Raw genomic sequence first — 20,984 nt, 5'->3', positions numbered from 1 at the left:
AAATCACATTTTGAGTAATTAAACCCTCAGAGTTTTATCCATTCTAAATATTATTTTCCTGTTAAATGGCTAAAGTGGGGCAGGTGAACATACATTCCTAATTTAAACAACTTGATTCTACTTAGAAAACAGTATGGACTAGAAGTGGAGCTTTGCATTGAGCGTTTCTACTTTCAGACTCTGGCAAATACTTGTCAACTTGTAGCAAAAGTAGATTTTAGAATAATTTTTAGTTCTTATTACTGAAAAATTACATTGCTTTTTTAATGGCGATGAAATATATACAACATGAAGTTTACCTTCTCTTAATATTCTGTAAAAGTGCATGTCCACAGTATCATGAAACTTTTTATGTCTGCAAGGTTTTAAATCATTACTATCATTTCTTCCTGCCAGGGTAGTTTAATCCAGGTCATAGGGATGTTCTTCATTATAAAGGAAAACTGATGACCAAGCGCTCATTTACTAGTTGGATATTGTTAAATGTCTGTCACCTCTACAAATACAGCAACAGAGGCATCAAAATTAAATCTGTAACCCAACTTTACTTACTCATCTAGAAAAGACGCCGAGATACCCACTAGTTATTTAGTTGGTTTTCTGGGGACAGGGTTTCTCTGTATAGCCATAGCTGTCCTGGAACTCACTGTGTCAGCCAGGCTGGCCTCAAACTCAGAGATCTGACTGCCTCTGCTTTCCGAGTGCTGGGATTAAAGGCATGTGTTCATAATTGCCTGCTTGGCATTCAACATTTTTAAAATTAAGAAAAAAATTAATACAGGGAAGGTCAGTTCTGAACACTTTATAGATAGTGATTAGTTCTGGCCTTAACAATAATCTCAGAAATTCCAATTTACAGAAGGCAGAATGAGGAAAAGCACTCAAACTTAGGCATCCACCTCGTTGAGAGGCTGCTGCAGTCTGGCTTATGCCAATTCTTAAGCATGATCAGGAGAGAGTGAGCTGCAGGAATATCTTGAGGAAGCATACTTTTATGCTGTATATGAAACTGCGTGTCTCCTAGTCGTTCCTAGCAGCAAAAGCTACTTGGATTTTACTTTCAAAGAAAGCAACGTAGCCGAACATGGTGGCACACTCCTCAGATACCTCCTGAAGGAAACCAAGACAGGTCACAAGAGTTCAAAACCAGCCTGAGTACGTAGTAAGGCCTTATGTCAAAAGCAAAATAGCAAACCTGCGTTGTGATAAATGTGAGGCAATAGCTACTTAAATCAGTTCTCCACCTTTTTTATCTCTGCAAGCAAAGGAAATGTTCATTGACCCTTTCCCATGGTATCTTTAAAGTCAAGAGAGACTTAGCATTACTGTGAAAATCCTGTGTGAAGTATTTTTGACAGTACGGTGCTTGGATACTCAAGTATGAAGCAGTAAATAATGAGACAAAGTCCAAACAAAGTAAAAGAAGCAGTTTATCTGCTTGTTCTTAACCTCTTCAGACATTTGTGAAAAGATTCTAAGACCCCACCTTATGCTTAATCCAGTAGGTCTGTGTACTGTCAAGTCTAGTTTTTGTTTAATAAGTAATATGATCGTTGTCATGGTAAGGAAAACATGGAAACATTTTGGCATTGTAGAGAGCCTTTGCCTTAGTCCTCTTATTTTCCAGTTAAGTAAATGAAATTCTGAGAGATTGACTTGCCAAAGGCTACATAGCTTAACAGGCTTTCTGGAACTAGACCCACATGTGCTGACATCAGTAGGCTGTGTCTCCTGGGCATGGGACTTAAAGCTATGCTTTTACTCTTTATGGTTATTAATCTGCATGCCCAGATGGCCGTGATCCAGCTTAACGTTTTTCAACCTACTTGGCAGATAATGAAAAGATGTTATCAGACTATGGAACAACTTTCGTTGCTGCCTGGAAGAATACTCACAACTACAGGGTATGGAACAGCAATAAGCACCCAGCACTTTCCGAGATAAATCCAAAGTAAGCATGTCCTCTAGACTGATGGGATGAAAAATGGTCATTTTACAAAGAAAGTCTCACTATGTAGCCCGCGCCTAACCTGGAACTCACCGTGTAGATCAGAGCCACCTGCCTCTGCCTTCCCAGTGCTTAGATTAAAGATGTTTACTACCACTCCATAAGAGGGTTCCCCTTGGCTGCCTTGAACTCGCTTTGACCACACTGGCCTCAAACTCACAGAGATCTGCATGCTTCTGCCTCCCAGGGTGCTGGGATTATAGACGTGTACCACCGCGCCCAGCTTGAAATACTATCTTTAATGATACCAACATACATTGTTTATTTTCATGATATGAGCATACATTATCTATTTTCACTGTACTTTGAACTTTTATTTTTTGGTGAGAAATGGACAAAGTCAACTTTGCATTCAACACCAAGTTATTTGTGGGCTATAGTTTATTGCTTTTATCTAAAGTGGAAATGTAATTTAAGTTGTGCTAGAAAGAATAAACACCCCCCCCACACACACACACACACCGTCCAATGTACAGATTAAACAGTATCAATTTTTAGATGCATTTGTGGAGGGGAGGTGGTTTCAGAACAATTTGTTGGACAAGTCTATTATCTTTATATTATCTCTCAAAGAAAATGAATAGGTTCAACCCCCAACTATATTTCCATATGAATACATTAAAACATGTATTTATTTATTTGTTTATTTATTTATTTATTATGTATATAGTATTCTGCTTACATGTACACCTGTACAGAAGAGGGCACCAGATCTCATTATAGATGGTTGTGAGCCACCATGTGGTTGCTGGGAATTGAACTCAGGACCCTTTGAAGAGCAGACAGTGCTCTTAACCTCTGAGCCATCTCTCCAGCCCTATTAAAAACAGTTTTAAAGTAGACTACATTTTAGTGCTTTTAAATGAAAGAACTAAGAGTTTAAAGTAGTCTGCTTTGCCAGGTACAAGGTCTGTATACTGAGCCATATAGAGGGAAACATATGGGAACTGGTTGCCAGGGATACTTGAAGTGGCTCTGCTTACAAGCTGGGTTACCCAAATTGTCAGCTGTCCAGTATATGAACCATCTCAATCATTGCACCTGATGCTGTTCACCTGAACCAACTCTACAGATCTTAATGCTATTACATAGGCTTAGCTAGAACAGATTCAAAAGAAAATGGTATCTGTATAAAATGTGTAAAGAAACTAGGGCTCTAGGGGTTGACAAGCAGACTGGAGTATAGCTAGGTGTTATAGCACATGCTTGTAATCCCATCTCAAGAGGCTAAAGTAGGAGAGTTCTAAGTTTGAGGCCAGTTTGTGCTACATAGCAAGACTTGTCTTCAAAAACAAAAACAAAAATAAAAAATGAGGATGCCAGTAGACAGACATGCTAACATCAAAGGAGGAAATCTCATGGGACTTCAAACCCAGACCAAGAACTATAGGCAACTTAGTAATTTAAAGAACAGAGGAAGTAGCCGGGCGGTGGTGGAGCACGCGTTTAATCCCAGCACTTGGGAGGCAGAAGCAGGTGGATCCCCATGAGTTTGAGGCCAGCCTGGTCTACAAAGGGAGTCAAAAACAAAACAAAAAACAAAACAGAGGAAGCAAGAGAAAACATTTTCCTAGGGAAGAGCCCCCAAATTGAGGTTAACCCTGAAATCATATACATACAGTTAGCATTATGCATTATATATTATACAGACTAGGTAAGTTGTATGTATGTGTGTGTGTGTATATGTGTGTGTTTGTGTGTGTGTGTGTGTATAACAACAATTAAGGAAAGAGAGGCCATGAATTTGAGAGAGCAAGCAAGTTGCATTGGAAAGATTAGAGAGAGAAAAGGGAAGAGGGGCAAAATTACTTACATTTTAATCTCAAAAAGCAAAAAATATTTTTATAAAAGTACACATAGAAAACAACAAAAAAGTTATTTTGCTCTTAGAGAAAAAGGGAGAAGAACATGTCAGAGAGACCAGTTAAAGTAGTAATTAGGCAGTGATGGTAGTAGATTTTAAACATTTTTACCATGTTAAATAAGAAATTGGGCTGGAGAGATGGCTCAGTAGTTAAGAGCATTGTCTGCTCTTTCAGAGGTCCTGAGTTCAGTTCCCAGCAACCACATGATGGCTCACAACCATCTATAATGAGATCTGGGGCCTAAAGGTATACACACAGGCAAAACACTGTATGTATAATAAATAAATAAATAAATAAATAAATAAATAAATAAATAAAAACAAATTGTAGTCTTCACTAATTATCAGGAAGTATAATTTGAAACACTCCAAACTAATCACCTTGAGATCTGTCTAATTACCTTTAAAATCCTCTAAATTACCAAATATCAAACATACTCTAACCCTGAAATCACACCCTTTTGGGAACAGGAAAAATGATTGGGGATGTTTTTGTGATTTTTCAGTGTTTGATACTGAACTCGTAGCTTTGAACATGTTAGGCAGGTAATACACCCAGCTACAACCACAGCATGATTGTGTGATTTGTTAGATTAGTCCTGCTATCCATAAAAGGAAGAACTGTTCTATGCTGACTTTGACCCAGAGCCCTTTGCTGTCATTCATAAAAACTAGGACTTTGTAAGTAGCTACAGATTTCTCTTTCTTTGTAGCACTGGACAGAGGGACCCAGAGTATAAGACAAGAATTGTTTATAGACCTGTCTTCTAATCATAACTCTGCTTAAGTCATGTGTTCGGTTTGGTCTTAATAAACTATTTTTCCTTTGATGTGGTAGAAATTCTTAGAAAACTATAGTGTTATTTTAAGTTCTGCATTTTGAGTTGCTTTTCTAATGAACTACAGATTTTGCTGATTCACTAGCAAATTTTTATGGCCAATGACACATACTTACAGGGTGACCAGGATCAAGGTTCAGTCAGGACTGTAGTCTAAATCAGTTACTCATGTGATTCCCTGATGCTCTTTTAAGTTGGGCTGATGCTTGGTTCTTACCCTATGTCAGGGCAGGACTAGCACTTCTATCCCCTGGCGCATGTGTGTCCACTTCTAACTATCTTCATTCATTGCACAAGGAAAGAAGACAGAACTCAGAACTGTTGAGTCACTTCTAGAGTTCAGATTTGGAATGATGCGTGGGACCCCACTATCAGTTTCAGAGCACTGTCCACTTGTGTCTTCCAAAAGGTTTATTAACAGTTCAGTTCATGTAACTATTTGCAGCTTTTTTGATGATGTATTCATAATCTAATCTTAAGGTTTATTTTACAGCCATCCTTTTCAAGGCCAGTACTCCGTGTCAGACATGAAACTCAGATTCTCACAGTGAGTACTTACAGAAAATAAGAGGAAATTATTCTGTCTGAGTATGTGCTATATGTTGCCAGTTGGGTATTTTGTTTCTCTACTTGATGGACTTGTGTTTCAAATAGTAATCCAGTATGTACAGTATTCTGTAGTTCAACAGTCTGTATTTCAAAATGAAAATACTCTATCCATATTCAGTAATATAAAATAATACCAGGACATGCCATCCTTATGTTGATGGCATCCTCTCAGCAAGCCATGTCTGTCAAGGAGATGTAACCATACATCTTTGTATACTCAGCTCTTAGCTTACTTCTGTGTTCTTTCAGTCTGTTCTGAAATTTATTCAGAATAATTTTGCTTTTTATTTTCTCAGTACTAATTTGGAATGGTAATAGAGTGGAGCTGGATGTAGTAGAGCTGGGCGTGGTAGCTCATGCCTTTAATCCCAGCACTTGGGAGGCAGAGGCAGGCAGATCACTGTGAGTTTGAGGCCAGCCTGGTCTACAAAGCAAATCTGGAACAGCCAAGGCTACACAGAGAAACCCTGTCTCAAAAAATAAATAAATAAATAAATAAACTGGCTTGGTAGTGGGTGTTCTCAAACATTTAAGATTTTTTAAAATTGTATTTCTTTTCTTAGTTCTGTTCAGAACAGTGAACGTGGCAAAAAAATTGGCAATGTCATGGTCACAACCAGCCGGAATGTGGTGCAAACAGGAAAAGCTGTCGGTAAGGCACGCCCTCAGCAAGAGCTGCTTGTCATATGTATCCATTTTCTGTCTTCAGTGTGCAGTTCATTAAAGTGAAGATATATGACAATCACATAATATTACAAAGGGCTTTTTATGTTTTCAGTTTTAAAAATAAGAAAGTAATTTGTGTTTTCTAAGTAAGTAGAAGAATAAAAAGAAGCACCACAGATAACTAGTGTTGGGAGTGAAATCAGTGATACTGCTGCAGACTTAGAGCAGCTGAAAGGACAAAGGAAGCTGGTGAATAATTTTATGTCAACAGACTTAACAACATAGATGGACAAATTGTTTGAAAGACACAAACTAATAAATAAGGAATTTAAAATCAGAATGGCTCTGGATCTGCTGAAGAAATTAAAACCTTCTAATTTAATCCACATCCATGTTGGTTTGCTTTTTAATTCTCTCCCTTCTCTTCTTCCTCCTTCCTTCCCCTCCCCTTTCTTCCTATCTTCTCTTATTTGGCCCTTCCTCTTTTTCTTTGTCAAGATAGGATCTTACTTTGTAGCCCAGATTAGCCTTAAACTCTGAACCCTCATGACTCCCAGTGTCCGAGGTGCTGAGGTTACAAACTTCTCTCTGAAGTTCTATTAGATATTTAAGGACGGAAGAATGTAAATTTTGTACAAACCTTTCAGAAAGTAGTGAGTGAGGTAATCTTTTCAACTCGTCTTAAGAAGCCAGTACTAGCCAGATACCCAAAGCTTCATAAATACAGCATGCACATATATTCTTCTGTGCATACCACTGTTTTCACTCAAAAATCTTTGAAGATTTTTTCCATGTTGAATTGAAATAAATTCTTTATTTTCTCTTCAGCCTTTTTTTGTCCTTTGTGTTAGTTGCTGTTTTTGTTTTGAGACAGAGTCTCACTTTTAGTCCCGACTACTCAGAAACTTAATATGTAGATCAAGCTGTCCTTGTACTCAAAGATAGCTGCCTGCCTCTACCTCCCAAATACTGGGAATAAAGGTGTGCACCACCATGCCCAGACCCCCTGTTCTGTATTTTTTAACTTGTTTTGTTCTAGTTTCAAGCCTAGAGACCATATTGGTTACTTCTCTCAACTCCGAGACCATATCTAACAGAAGCAGCTGAAGGGAGAGCTTGGCTTTGGCTTTCAGTTTTAAGGGGTACAGTTCATCAGGTTGGCAAAGTCATGATGGAATTCATAACAGTGTGAGCATGCAGCTGCTGTTGCTTATATCCTAGTAGATCAGGAGTCAGAGAGCTGGAGCTAGAACCGGAACCAGAAATAGATACAACCTGAAAGGCCCACACAGCATTTCATGAATCCATGGGGGACATTTTATGTTTGACCATAACAGAAATAACTATTAACTAGCCCTTTCTGAACAAAACTCGAACGCCTCAGTATAACAGTGCTGGTAGCTAACATTCCTTACATCTGTAGTAAGGTGGTGAAAGGACTCTCTGGACTCATTTTAAAAGACACAGAACACACAGCCCTACCTCTAGGTTCATTGTATTGCCAGAGAAATGGAATTACATATATAAGCACTTATTTCTGTATGGTTATACATTTGACTTATTTTGAATATTTATTTTTAATGGCATATTTGATTTATTTTAAATTCTTATTTTTAATAGAAAAATTTAGCTTCATTGGAGACATATGAATCATTACAGTAGTGTTGCCCCTATCCAAAAGAAATCTATTCCAAGAACCACAGAAAATACTCAAAAGCATTGGCATGCCATAGTTTTTCCTTACATGTTCAACCTGTGATAAAACATGTACATGTAAATTGACCACAGAAATAATAGCCACAATAGAATGAGAGTTAGAACAGTGTATTTTAGTAAAAGTTATATGAATATATTCTATCCCTTAAAAGACTCACTTTCATTTAAAGAAATCACTTTACAGCTCTTCTTTGACAAGTTCAAATTGCCAGCTCCACTGCTGTTGCTCTTAGGGTATTGGAACATTGATTCTGCAATACCAGGAATCTAACTTAGAGCTATATTGCTATGATGAGCATGACCAAAAACAACTTGGAGTTGGAGGGGTTGGTTTGCCTTACGTGTCCTGAAACATATTCATTGAGAGAAGCCAAGGCAGGAATTGAAGCAGAGACCATGGAAGAACACTGCTTACTGGTTTGCTCAGTGCCTTGCTCAGCCTGCTTTCTTATACCATCAAGGCCACTTGCCCAGGGATGGAGCCACCCACAGTGCCTGGGCCCTACAAATTTACCTACAGGCCAGTCTGCTAGTAGCATTTTCTCAATTCTCAATTAAGATCCCCTCTTTCCAGATATGTGTAGATTTGTGTCAAGTTAATAAAAATCAACCAGCTTACCACGAAAGTCAGTCTGATAACCAGCTGTGTACCAAATAGCCAGTAGGCAGGAATGTAAGCATGCATACGTTAGACAAAAGGAGATGTGAGTAGGAACAGAGCTGGAAAATGTGGTGCGCCATCACTACTCAGCACAGCCTAAAATTTAAAATTTACGAATGATTCATTTCTAAAGTACTCCATTGAACACCTAACACCTGAATATTATTCAGATGGAAGGGAAGTCAAATGTAGGAAGTGACAGCTACATTATGCTTCAGTGTTGTTGCTGCCACTAATTAAACCACAATACAAGTCTCTTCAGCCCTTTCTCTAATAACAGTGACTCAAGGAATTTTACACTCATAACAACTTCTGAGATAATGTTCTTTAAAACAACAAAGGTGTGGGCCTACATGGCTCTATTATTTCTTTGTTTGATGCAGCAGTTTTAGATTCTCTTCCAGTGTGCTACTATTCCTCTACTTACTTAGCATTAAGGGAGAGAGAGAGAGAGAGAGAGAGAGAGAGAGAGAGAGAGAGAGAGAGAGTGTGTGTGTGTGTGTGTGTGTGTGTGTGTGTGTGTGTGTGTGTTTTCTGTCTGCCTGCCTGCCTATGTGCATGTGTGTGAGTATGTGCATGTATGCATGGGTATGTGCATATATGTATGGGTATGTGCATATATGTATGGGTATGTGCATGTATGCATGGGTATGTGCATATATGTATGGGTATGTGCATGTATGTATGGGTATGTGCACATATGTATGGGTACTCATGGAAACCAAAGGCATTGAATCCCCTCACTTAGAGTTAAAAGCACTTGAGAGTCTCCTGATAGGGATGCTAGGAAGTGAACTTAGGTCTTCTGGAAGAACAGTAAACAATCTCAATTCCTGAGGCATCACTGCAGCCCCATATTTGACTTTTTAAGCTCTCCAGATAATTCTGATTTGCAGTTAGGGTTGCTAGCGCTATAATTATAAAATTGTATTATTAACTCCCAGAGAGTGCCTAGTGTGGGCTCCTATGGTAAGACATTACTCAGTTTTCTTTAAGATATTCCCATGGAAAAAAATTATTTTGAACTAAAATTTTAAGTGTTGTGTTAGTAACTACATTTTACTGTGCTTTAGTGAGTCAGCCCTCTTCATGTTTGTTAGGTTTTCATTGTCTAACAAAATATTAACTATAGGTTGGAGGTGTGGCTAATTATTAAAGGACTTGCCTAAGTTCCATTCCCATCATGCAAAAAATTAAACCTTTTATTAAACTCATACATTTTTCTTTTTGTTTTTCTTTCTCACACAGGCCAGTCAGTGGGAGGAGCTTTTTCCAGTGCAAAGACAGCCATGTCTTCATGGCTATCTACTTTTACCACGTCTACCCCTCAGAGTCTTCCTGAGCCACCCAACGGGAAGCCCTGAGTCCAGTGGCAGAAGCTGCTTTGTTTTCTATGGTGTCATGTTCCCTCCCATCTGCTGCTCCTAGGGTCTCCTCTAACCATGGGTCCATACCCAGGGACCAAGACAACAAACTGTTTACATGGACGGTTGCACTCTATCTAAATGAATGTTGCTGGATGCTGAAAAGATGAAATCACAACCATAGCAGAAATAGCTTTCCAGGTTGGGGGTCAAATTGACTACTTTTACTTCATTCTGAGCCTAATTAATGTACACAATGAACCTAGAGAATATTAAGTTCTGAGATTGTACATTTGTTTACGTAGAAGAATTTTTACATATGTATATTTTGTTCTATTTTGCTGTTTAAATACTTAGTCATTGTAATTTATATTGACTAAAATTAAGTTATATTACTATTTTACTTTCTCTGGAGTTAGCCCTAAAATGTACTTATAAAGTGTAGGGACTATGCATTTCTGTGTATATTATTTGCTGAGTTCTAAGGTGAACTTGTACGGGGGCTTGGAAGGGACTTCTACCCACTAAACATATTTCCCAGCTCATTTCTTTCCAGAGCTGTGAAAGTCAAGAGGGGAAAGCTCTGAGGATAAGATGAATTTTAGATGAATTTCTTCCTGACAAAACTGGTGTGAAGCAGCAGAGATGCCATGTGCGTCCCTCCTACTGGCAGTGAGCACGCAGGGAAGCAGCATTGGTCACTCAGTAGTACTGAAGGGTTGGCACATGTGTAGAGCAGTTCTTCAATGACCCACATGCTAGCTAGATCAACTCCAGTTATGTTGCCGTCTCAATCAGCACTTTGTTATCTAAAAGATGTGCCTTGTTTCTTCATGTGAATGATTGTTCATTAGGTATGCACAGATCTACAGGCCTTTTCTTAGTCTTGTTCTGCATAGAGCCTTTTTAAAGCATTTGGCCTTTCTACTTCCCTGACTGAAAATCCTCCTTTAGTCAGTTCTACTACCTTCTAAAGAAAAACAGAGTGATCAATAAAGGCTAAATATAAACCTCGATTTAGCTCACATTTAGAAAACCAAGAAGTGGGCCAAGGAGATGATTTAGAGAGGAAAAGTGCTAACTGTGCAAGCATGACAACCTGAGTCCAGATGTGGAACGCACATAAAAAGCAAGGCAGAGTCAGGAGAATATTCTAGAGCCTTGTGAGCCAGCTAGCCTGGAGTGTGCAGTGAATTGGCAAAAACAAGAAAGATCTGCCTCAAAACAAGGTGGAAGGCAAGAACCAACTCTTAAAAATTATACTCCAACCTCCACATGGGCAGTATGTCATGCACATGCTTTTACACACACACACACATACACACACACACACACACACACACACACACACACACACACACACACCTCCAATGAAAGAACAGTAAGAAGCAAGAGAATGAGCTCACACCCATGCTATGAGTCACTTGTTTGGTGAAGTACAGCTGGTTTCATGTTTCCGCAGGCATGAATTTGCCAATATCTCATTTGTGCACAGCTAGAGTTCATGTGTTTGTCATGTATAACTGCCATTTGCTTTTCATGGGATCCTGAAGGCGTGTTCTCAGGGAGTACATGTGGGGAACAGTCTGTCTTTTCAGTAGCAGAAGGCATGTGGAATGACCATTATATCTACATAAGATTTAACAAGCATTAGGAAGATAAGGGGCCTAATTAAGGACATTGATTATATTTCATTTATCCCTTATGAGATGCCCTAAGGACTATGAAAAGAACATAGGGCATACCTCATTTTTTTAAACTTTGCAAGTTGGATTTTCACACAAAACCACAAAAGAGGAACTACTTCCAACTGAGCATAATAACTTGAGAGAATCTAGTAATTATAAATTGATTGGTTAAAGAACATCATTAATTTGCTTCAGCCAAGAAGTATTTAAAAAGAGAAGAAAGTAAGGCCACAAAAACTGTGAAAGGCAGTTTAATCAATGTTGTACTAAGACTGTTGGGAATTCAATCTTACATATCATTCCATGTGGCTGCAGATGATATACCCATGGTAGTTGACGTTGCTGGGAACCCTGCCTGGGTTAGCCAGTAATTTTAAAGATTTGTTCTTTAGTTTACACCAGGTTTCTATGACTTGGGAAAATGTCTGCTGTCAGTCACTTAAACAAAAGCAATGCAACACTCACCTTGAAATATACTTGGGGAAAAAAGTTAGATGAAATTTAACTCGACTTTTGTATCACATTCCCCATTCGAGTGTGTATGAGTCCCCCTGCGTGGGGTCTCACAGTCTTACCACACAGGTCTCTAAATTGCCAGCCTCCTGCCTCTGTCTCAATAGCTGGAATTATAAGAGCACACCACTGTGCCAGGCTTGAGCATATATATTTAACTGAACCTACTCTTAATGTAACTAAAAACTTAACTCTTAAAATGATCACTTAATTGTCTTTCAGCATAAAATAACTTATTTTGGAATGTAAAACATCTTAGAATGGTCAAAGACCATACACCTACTTCCTTCAGATTTGGGGAAAGCTTGCCTTTTCAAGGCTATAGACCATTTTGTTGTTGGCAGAGCCACTGCAGCAACCAGTGTCACGGAGAACAGAAGATAAGGCTCTAGCCCAGAGACCCCACACCACATGTGAAGTCTATATTTTAGGCTCCAGTGAGACAGACTGACTCTGGCCTTTTGACTCCCACCAGCAGAGTTGTGGCTATTAGAGACCATACTTTCTCTAGTGAGCACCAGTGCTTTTGTGTCTAAGATCTGAGTGTTTATAACTTGACCTGAGGGAGTGAAAGTCAACCACCGTTTCTCAGCTTTCGATGATGCAGACATTGGCAATAGCTGTACCCATGTCCAGGTGGTTTTGAGGAAGCCCGTTATTTTCCTGGAGTGACGACAGTGACTCGGGAGAAAACGAAAGCTGTGAGTCTGGACTAGATGGATATAAATTCTGAAGCTGCATGGAACAGAGGTGAAGAACAATTGAACATGATTCATAGCCAATATGAACTATCCATCCCCAGATCCATCCGTGACTCACTAGCTCAGAAGCCTGAAAAGAATCCTCTCCTTTTGCTTTAAGAACAGTTGGCTTTCTTGGGCAGCAAAGTAGAGCGCATGACAGGACTTCTTCGGCCCTTCTGCTTTCCAGGTTTTGTACTATTTACGGTTTTTTAGAATAGCTTTCTTTGGAAATTCAAATAAAAAGAAAATTAGGAAAAACAAAAATGAGAAAGTGTTACATGGCTGAAACAGGAGTAGAGTCTGAATGAGAGTATTCTGACATCAGTATTTAACCTACCAAAGGCATGAGTTTAGAAAGAAGTTAGAATTGTAATCTGTTACTTACATTTCTAAGTGAAGCTATAACAATCTTTTCCTGGTTATAGTGAAGCTATATATTCTATGGAGAAAGTTTTGTGGCAAGTAACAGCCAGTGGCCCTACTTCTTCCTGTGGTAATAAGTTTGGAAGTTGGCAGGCCAGCATCCTGACCTACACACAGGGCAGCCTGTTAGCACGGAAGCTGCTGGCTCTGCCTGTGGTGCTAGTGCACCCGCCTGCTAATATATTGGGCCTTGCTTGTGGTTCCCAAACTGGCAACATTTACGCACTCTGATTCTTTAATGAGAAATGGCCTTGCATTTGTGGCTCTCCACGTCATCTCTTGTAGCTTTAACTGACAGAATGCTCCCCGAATCAAGTGAAAATGACCATCATTCCTCATAACATAATGTGCCGCTACGACTTTCTCATTCCAAGTCTTTTGACTTCATTACTTGAGAATTGTTTTTCCATAATGTCCAACATTCCACAAACTTTTTTCAGAAACAAAAGCAATGTGTGTCTTTATTTTTCATATAAAATAACTTCATAAAATGACTTCCTATCTACATTATGAAGAAACTGGCTCCCTTGTGTGGTATAACACTCGGATATTAAAAGATTGTGCATGCCTAAGGGGTTGGATATATTTTGTAAAACTCTTAACTACGTTTGTATTTCTGTGCTGTTCAGAAATTTACCTTTTTACTTGTACTAATTAAAGATATAGAAAACTATATATTTAAATCATGTAAATGGAACAAAATTTAAGAGGGTTTCCAATCTTATTTTTCATCAGCTTCTCACGCACATAGTATGCTGCTCAAGTTTCTTTTATGTGCAATATAAACATTTGAACATTTCAAGTCAGGTACTGAGCCAGAAGAGGTCATTGAAGTTTTCAGAAAACTGCTTAGAAAATATTTTATTTTCTTGAAATGCTGTGATTTTACAGCTGGAAAAACAAGTTTAAGCATTACATGTTTCAGTCCACTTGATCATCAGTTTCTAAATTTTGGAGGCATTTGGTTAATGACTTGGTGAAGACACCTAATGGTTTGAAAATAGTTTTTAAGGAAGTTTAGCTATAGCATATATTTGATCAGAAATGTGGCTTCTCTTTCCTCTAGTAGCTTTGTAGCTTGTGCTGGTTCATTTCTATAGTCATTTGCTTTTGGTTTTTTAAAACATATTCAAGCTATAAATCATGCCTAATCATGCTAAACTGTAGAGCTTCTATTGTACCTTTATTTTAAACAAAACGTGATAATAAAATTATCCTGTTTTCTCTTGCACACATGCTATTGATCTCCTAGACTTATCTGCGTATTGTCTATGTAATTTCTGGCCTTCACAACTGGGCAACAGTGCTTCTTCATTGTCAAGAAAGCAGCACATAGGTGAGCTGAAGGACTGGACACTCAATTTAGCACCCTCCAGACATTGCTTATGATGGAACCTCAGCTTTCTAGCTGTGACCTCTCCAGGAAGAGTCCCTCCCGTATAGCATCTGTGGAACTCTGAAGGCATGATGCTACACAACTGCTAAGGAGGTTGGTCATGTAATCACCCCATGGACAAAGCCAGGGAAGTAGGACACTGCACTGAGGTGGTCTGTGTCTCCATTTGGACTGGTAAGGTTCAAAAATTACACTGAGGATTCCAAGCACGTTCTCTGCGGACCATAGTTCCCTTATAACTGTTGTATAAAGTAAGACCTTTGTAATACAGTTCTTGGAATAACAGATAAATGTCGCTTCCTTAGGGACATGGAAGTGATGGTGTAAGGCTAAGTGTTCTTTCATGTGACTTGTAAGGGTTTTGGAGATGTCAAGATGACCACTACTGTCTTTCTCTTCCTTATGACTTGCTCAATCTGAGTCCTTGTCCCCACCCAGATAAGAGCTGCCTAGTCTAGCCAGCCTGTAATCCCAGCACTCGAGGAGTCGGAGGCAGACAATCTCTGAGTTTGAGTCCAGCCTAGTCTTGAGACTTGTTATTTTTTCCATTTAATTATTTTTAATTATGTGTATATTGAAGGGCAGTGTTCACAGTGCCATGTCCATCAAGGCTAGAAGAGAGAATCCAATCCAGCAGAGCTGGAGTCACAGGTGGCTATCTGAATCAGATGCTGAGAACTGAACTCTGCTCCGCTGCAAGTGTAATGTGTCCTAACTGCTAAGCCCACTGATAGAGCTCTTAATCTAGTCACATTTACCCACTTACATTTAGAGACTTTGTATTCTACTTACGAAACTGCTTGTCCCAAGATGGTGAAGTTACTTAGTCTTGTCTTCCACATTCAGTACTACCTCTAATTTCTTCTTTAGAGCCATGTGAATACAAGATGTACAAGGATAGTGTATCTTGTTGCTTCTTATTTCTCCAGATAAAAACTGTGGAGCTCACTTCTCATTACTGTGCATTGATGCAAAAGAATGAGAGGCAGATAGGCTGGGAGTAAGAGTTAAAGAGAACCCTTTAAGTAAAACAATAGATTTACAGTACTAAGTATTAGCTGAGAGTTCACATTTAACTTAGCCATATTTTTCTTATTTTGTTTCAGGTCTTGTCAGAGTACTACCTCAGCTCCACTTCTTGGAAATGAGTGAAGGAACCCTGTTTTGGTACTCTGGCTGATTCCTCAGTCACACAAATGGCCACAAAAATAGTCACACAACTGGCCAGTGTTTCCAAAACTGTCCTGGGCTGCCACAAACCTTGAGGACCTTTTAACTGTACTAGAGACTTAATTTTCCCCCAGGAATCTGGCGTTTACAGTCTGTGTCCACATGATGAGTCCCTCAGGCTGCATACTAAGTTCTGCCTTCTTTGTGGAGTTTTGAGGATCTGCTGTGCGCCTTGCATATTGCATGATAACATGTACTATCTCTGGCTGAATATAGCTTGCTGCCTTAGGCTGCCAGTTACCAGAGAGTGGAGCATAGACTTGTGAGCCAGGGTACTGAGCCAAAAACCTTCCAGTGGGTGGGAACTATTGGTCAGGCCCGAGTCAACCTAAAGGCTGTGAGTTTCTGCATGGAGGAAGTTGAAGATGGCCTTGGAATACACTGAGGTCCCCAGAGCTATGAAACCACCACAAATGAAGACTAGGGAGCAGTGTGTCCTGAAGAATTCAGATGTTCAGGGGAACAATGGTTGAAAAGGAAAAGAAACTAGAAAATAAAGCCAGGTCAGAGCAAGGAGAGTCCCATCAGCCTGGTGAATATAAGCAATTTGAAAGGTAACAATGTAGGGGCAGGCAACATCTCCCGGAGCTGCTTCAGGAGCTGGTCACCACCGTCTCTGCTTTCACTAAACTACCAGCCTCAGTGCTTCTCTGCTGCCCACCTCTAACTCATCCACTACCCTAGCCTTTCTCACTGGCCTAATCTCAGCTTCCCACCAACCAAATCAAATCACCTGTATCCCAAACACAATAAGCCCAAGAACAAAACTCCCATAACTCTGTTTTCAGTCAAAATCCAGTCACTATGATTGGATCACACTGCTCCTTCAATTTCACCAAGGTTAGAAGGTAAGGCTGCTAATGAAAAGGTGCTATAAGCCATTGTAGGCATGGGGGACATCATACTGAGGACCGAAGCATCCGGTCCAGCTACTGTCTCCAGTAGACCAGAGACCCTAGAGATGTGGCTCTCCCACATACTGATATGCTCAAATGGAGAAACCTACTCTGCGTGCTTTACACCAGCTGAAGGGTGGGGGACCTAGTTCCATTGTGAAAAGTCCATCTACAGCTAGCATCTGGATTCTTCTATCTAACCTAATCCATAGCCTACTTTAAGCAGGAATAAAGTGAGAAGTGGACAAAAGAACAGTAGCCTTCTCACCTTCCTGAGCCAGCCCTGCCCCAGAAAGCAGTCACTGAGCACTTTGTAGAGCCCCAAGGCAATTCTGTTGAACCACTCCCAGCTGCCATGGCCTGAATTGGTTCTTTGTGCAATAGCATCCATCTATTTAGAAACTGAAACTTCTGTCCTGGATAAATCATCTGCTCTCGCCATGTGCCTGTGAGATGGAAATTCCCAGGTAGACTTTGGACACCACAATTGGTACTTTTATTTAAACCACAAGGTGAAAGCCAGGTGTAGTAATATAAACCAATAACCTCAGCGCAGCAGAGTCTTTAGAATAGTTCAAGGCTAGCCTGGGCTACATAATGAGATACTGTCTCACAAAACAAAAACTACAGGACTAATAGTAATTAAAATGGAAGTTTTTAATCTCAAATGTGCACACATGCATGTGTGTGTTTCAACAACCTTTAAAATACATTTATTCCCCACTTCAGACATTGTGGACACTCTGTAGATGTACAAAAGCATAAGCATTCCTTAGTGCTCAGCAGTGTGGCCTTGGGTTCATGTCCTAGGACCTTGGTCCCCTACATAGGAAGGATGAGAAGTGAAACTGTTATGAGATGGGCCTGGTGGGGACGTTAGGTCACTGTGCCCTTCTGCCAAGTGACCTTACACGTCTGCCATTGTGATGACATCCATAGAAGAGACTCAGCAAAGTGAAGCTGATGTCAGTGCCTTGTCACTGAACTAAAATGGCAAGCTCTGCTTTCTAAAGTGTCTTTAAAATTGATGATAATTTCCTAACTTTCATCCTTAATATTGAAAATGGTTTGGGTTCAATTAATTTCATCCTCTTCAGCATCGAGGCTTAATCCAGGATAGCCAGGGATACATATGCCCTGTCTTAAAAAAAAAAAAAAAAGACATAAATAAGCTGGTCATAAAAACTACTATATACAGGGTTCCTGGAGCTGTCAAATCCATGGTGCCTGTCAGAATGATGCTGCCAGGGCTTTGGGAAAGGGACGTGAGGCGTTAGTACATATGGTACAGAGCTTCATTCAGTTGGGGAAGCTGCAAGATCTATAGAGATGGTTAGTGATGGCTATAAAATGGTACAAATGTGCTCATGCTGCTAACACAGCATTGTAAAGTAACAAAATAAAGAAAAAGTAGGTTGGGCAGTGGTGGAGCACACCTTTAATCCCAACACTCAGGAGGCAGAGGCAGGCAGATCTCTTGAGTTTGAGGCCAGCCTGGTCTACAGAGTGAGTTCCAGGACAGCCAGGGGGAAAACAAAACAAAACTCAAGGCCTAATTCCACAGAGCTTTGTTCAATGGCTAAAAAGTTCCAGATTTCGTTTCTTCTACTTTTACTGTGAGCATTATATAAGTACATATTAATTTTGAGCATATGAAGGGCTTTGTCATATCCCAATAAAAGGCCTGTTTATCAGATACAAAGGCATATAAAATAGGTATTTAAATCAAACACTGATAAAAAACAAACTTATTTTATAACATTTTTTGGTATATGTCTTAGTTTGCCTTCTATTTTAATAAAACACCATGACCAAAAACAAGTAGGGGAGGAAAGGGTTTATTTCAGCTAAGTATGAGGTGCAGTGTGGAGGGCCTTGGAGGAATGCTGCTTCCTGCCTTTGCTGTCTATGACTTGCTCAGCTTATACTGCCTAGGGCCAGCTGCCTGGGCATTTTCTGAAATGAAGTTTTCTCTTCCTAGACAACCCTAGCTTGTTTCAACTTGAGGGGAAAAACTAATCATGCAGTATATAATTGTACCACAGGATATAATTAAATTATAGTTTAATTGTGACACTAGTTAAATATGAAACAACAACTTGCATACTAATGAGAAGGATATGCCTTTAGTGTTTTTTCTTTTTGGTTTTTTTGTTGTTGTTTGTGTGGGTTTTTTTTTTCAAGACAGCGTTTCTCTATGTATACCTGGCTATCCTGAAACTACCTCCGTAGATGAGGCTGTCCCCAAACTCAAAGATTTGCCTGCCTCTGCCTTGAACGCTGGGATTAAAGGCATGTCTCACTACTGCTTAGCTCGGGAATGCTTATTTTTAAATAAAGAAATAAATCTTGGCTTATTAGTTAACACTACAAGACACTGAACATCTTAAATGTTTTTCAAAGATGATTGATGAGAACAGATACAGAGTGCAAATTTCACAAGTGTGTTTAGGGCTGTTTTGGAAACTGTTGGTAATTCTGTCCTAAGCTCAGGTCATTTATTTTTTAAAAAAATTTGTGTGTGTGTGTGTGTGTGTGTGTGTGTGTGTGTGTGTGTGTGTGTGTGATTATGTGTGTGTGATTATGTGTGTCCCAAAGCATGCATGTGAAGGTCAGAAGACAGCCTGGAGGAGTTGGTTCTCTTCATCCATCATGTGAATTCTTGTGATCACACTCAGAAGGTCATCAGACTTTTACCTGCTGAACCATCATGCTGGCCCTCAAATATAATATGTTCATTGATTATTTGAGAATTTCACGTCATGTACCCTTACCTCCCAGGCCCTTGCCCCTACTTTGTGACCACCTGCTGCCAACACTCCCATCCCTTGCTCTCTCCCCTGCCAAAAAAAAAGAAGGAAAAGAAAAGTTTAATTTGTGTTGATCATACTCAGTGGAACATGTTCAAACTCCTGGTGACCAGCCCTTCAGATAAAACTGAGTCCTTCCCCATCCAGCCCCAATCCAGAAGCCATCAGTTGTACAGAGCTGTATTTCAGTGTCTTCATCACAATTTTTGAGAGCTCTCTTTGATGGCTTTCTGTTTATGCTGTTACTTTCTGGGGGTGGCAGTGGGAGTATGGGTTGCCACAGGAGCCTTCTATGTCTCTCTTTCTCAACTGTGAGTCTGAAGTCGCCAATGCCATGGCAGAATTAGCTTCCTTGTCCTTTACAGTCAGTGGGAGAATGGATCATGGACTTACACATGGTTTCTGGCAACAGCGCTGATGTCAGCACATGCCGTGGACCTCAGCATGGTATCTGGTAGCACACACACAGCCTTCCGCTGCTGCATTGGGCTACAGACACCAATATGGCTTCAGGCTGTAGCATGGACTATGGATATCCTCATGATCTTCAGTGGTAACACAGGCCACAGATGTCAATAAAGACCCCAGCTGAATAGAACCATGGACCCAGACATGGCTACTGGAGACAGGGTGGACCTGTCACAGCCTCAGATGGCAGTGCAGATCACTCGCATCAATATGACCCCTGGTGGCAGCATCGAATAGCAATTTTAAGAATCAAACATTCTGGGCTGAGGATATATCTCAATTGCTAGAATTTTTGCCTAGTGAAGTCCTGGGTTTGATCCCCAGTGTCACATAAAATTTGAAGTATAGTCGCATATACCTCTAATCCCAGCACTTGGGAGATGGGAGGAGGGAGAAGTTTGAGACCATCATAGACTACATGAGCTCTTACTTCAAAAACAAAAGCAAAGCACAACAAAACAAGACCAGCAAAATAGCCAAGCCTGATGGCCTGAGTTGTCTTCATAGCTCACATGATAAAAGTAGAGAACTGACTCCCACATGTGACTCCCACATGCTACAGCATGAGAACAGAAGTGTACATATACACACTAAAATGAACTACTAAACAGTATTTTTTAAAACAATAAAATAACCCACATTCTAACACAACACAGTCCAAAGTCTAATATTGATACATGCTGAAGCATGAAGGTGGGAAATATAATATTTGCCTCCTATAGTGAAAAACTACCATGTTTCTATATGTGCAAAGAAGTCTTTGCATGAACAGTGAATCACTGCAGTTTATAACACACAGCGGTCCCCAAATGACCCAGGGTGTTTTAGGAAGTGTAAGGATGAGTAAGAATTAAGTTTTTATGAATAAAAGATGGGACTTAGATGACTTGGAACAGCTAAAGCTGCCTTTACTTAAAGACAGAGAAGTGGGGTCCTAGCTCTGGCCATGCCATGATCAGGGTGCAGGACCTACTCATTCAGTGAGCAGAGTTTAGGAGATCACAGATTGCACGCTTTGAGCTGAGGATGGGAAAGGAGGTTCATTAGGGGTAGCGTTGGTTGAGTGCAGGGTCTACTGTTTTTAGGCAGC

The 20,984-nt window shown here is 39.9% G+C and overlaps 1 protein-coding gene across 3 annotated transcripts in view; it reads left to right on the top strand.

Moving 5' to 3' along the window:
• AVL9 (AVL9 cell migration associated) overlaps positions 1 to 14,325 on the top strand; it is a 51,485-nt gene extending 37,160 nt beyond the window's left edge. For 2 of the 3 annotated variants that reach the window (XM_084786995.1, XM_084786996.1), the window contains exons 13-16: positions 1,834 to 1,951; positions 5,205 to 5,258; positions 5,884 to 5,972; positions 9,612 to 14,325. In XM_084786995.1, coding sequence (XP_084643121.1) covers positions 1,834 to 1,951; positions 5,205 to 5,258; positions 5,884 to 5,972; positions 9,612 to 9,727 — 377 coding nt within the window. In that variant the 3' untranslated portion in view covers positions 9,728 to 14,325. The remainder of the gene's footprint in view (positions 1 to 1,833; positions 1,952 to 5,204; positions 5,259 to 5,883; positions 5,973 to 9,611) is intronic. The other variant, XM_084786997.1, reaches the window with a different exon arrangement.
• The last annotated feature ends 6,659 nt before the right edge of the window (positions 14,326 to 20,984 follow it).

The sequence above is a fragment of the Acomys minous genome, assembly GCF_964271855.1.
Source record: "Acomys minous genome assembly, chromosome: 6".
In the NCBI taxonomy this organism is placed as follows: domain Eukaryota; kingdom Metazoa; phylum Chordata; class Mammalia; order Rodentia; family Muridae; genus Acomys; species Acomys minous.
The sequence above is the reverse complement of the archived record's forward strand: the minus strand, read 5'-3'. Positions and strand labels throughout refer to the sequence as shown.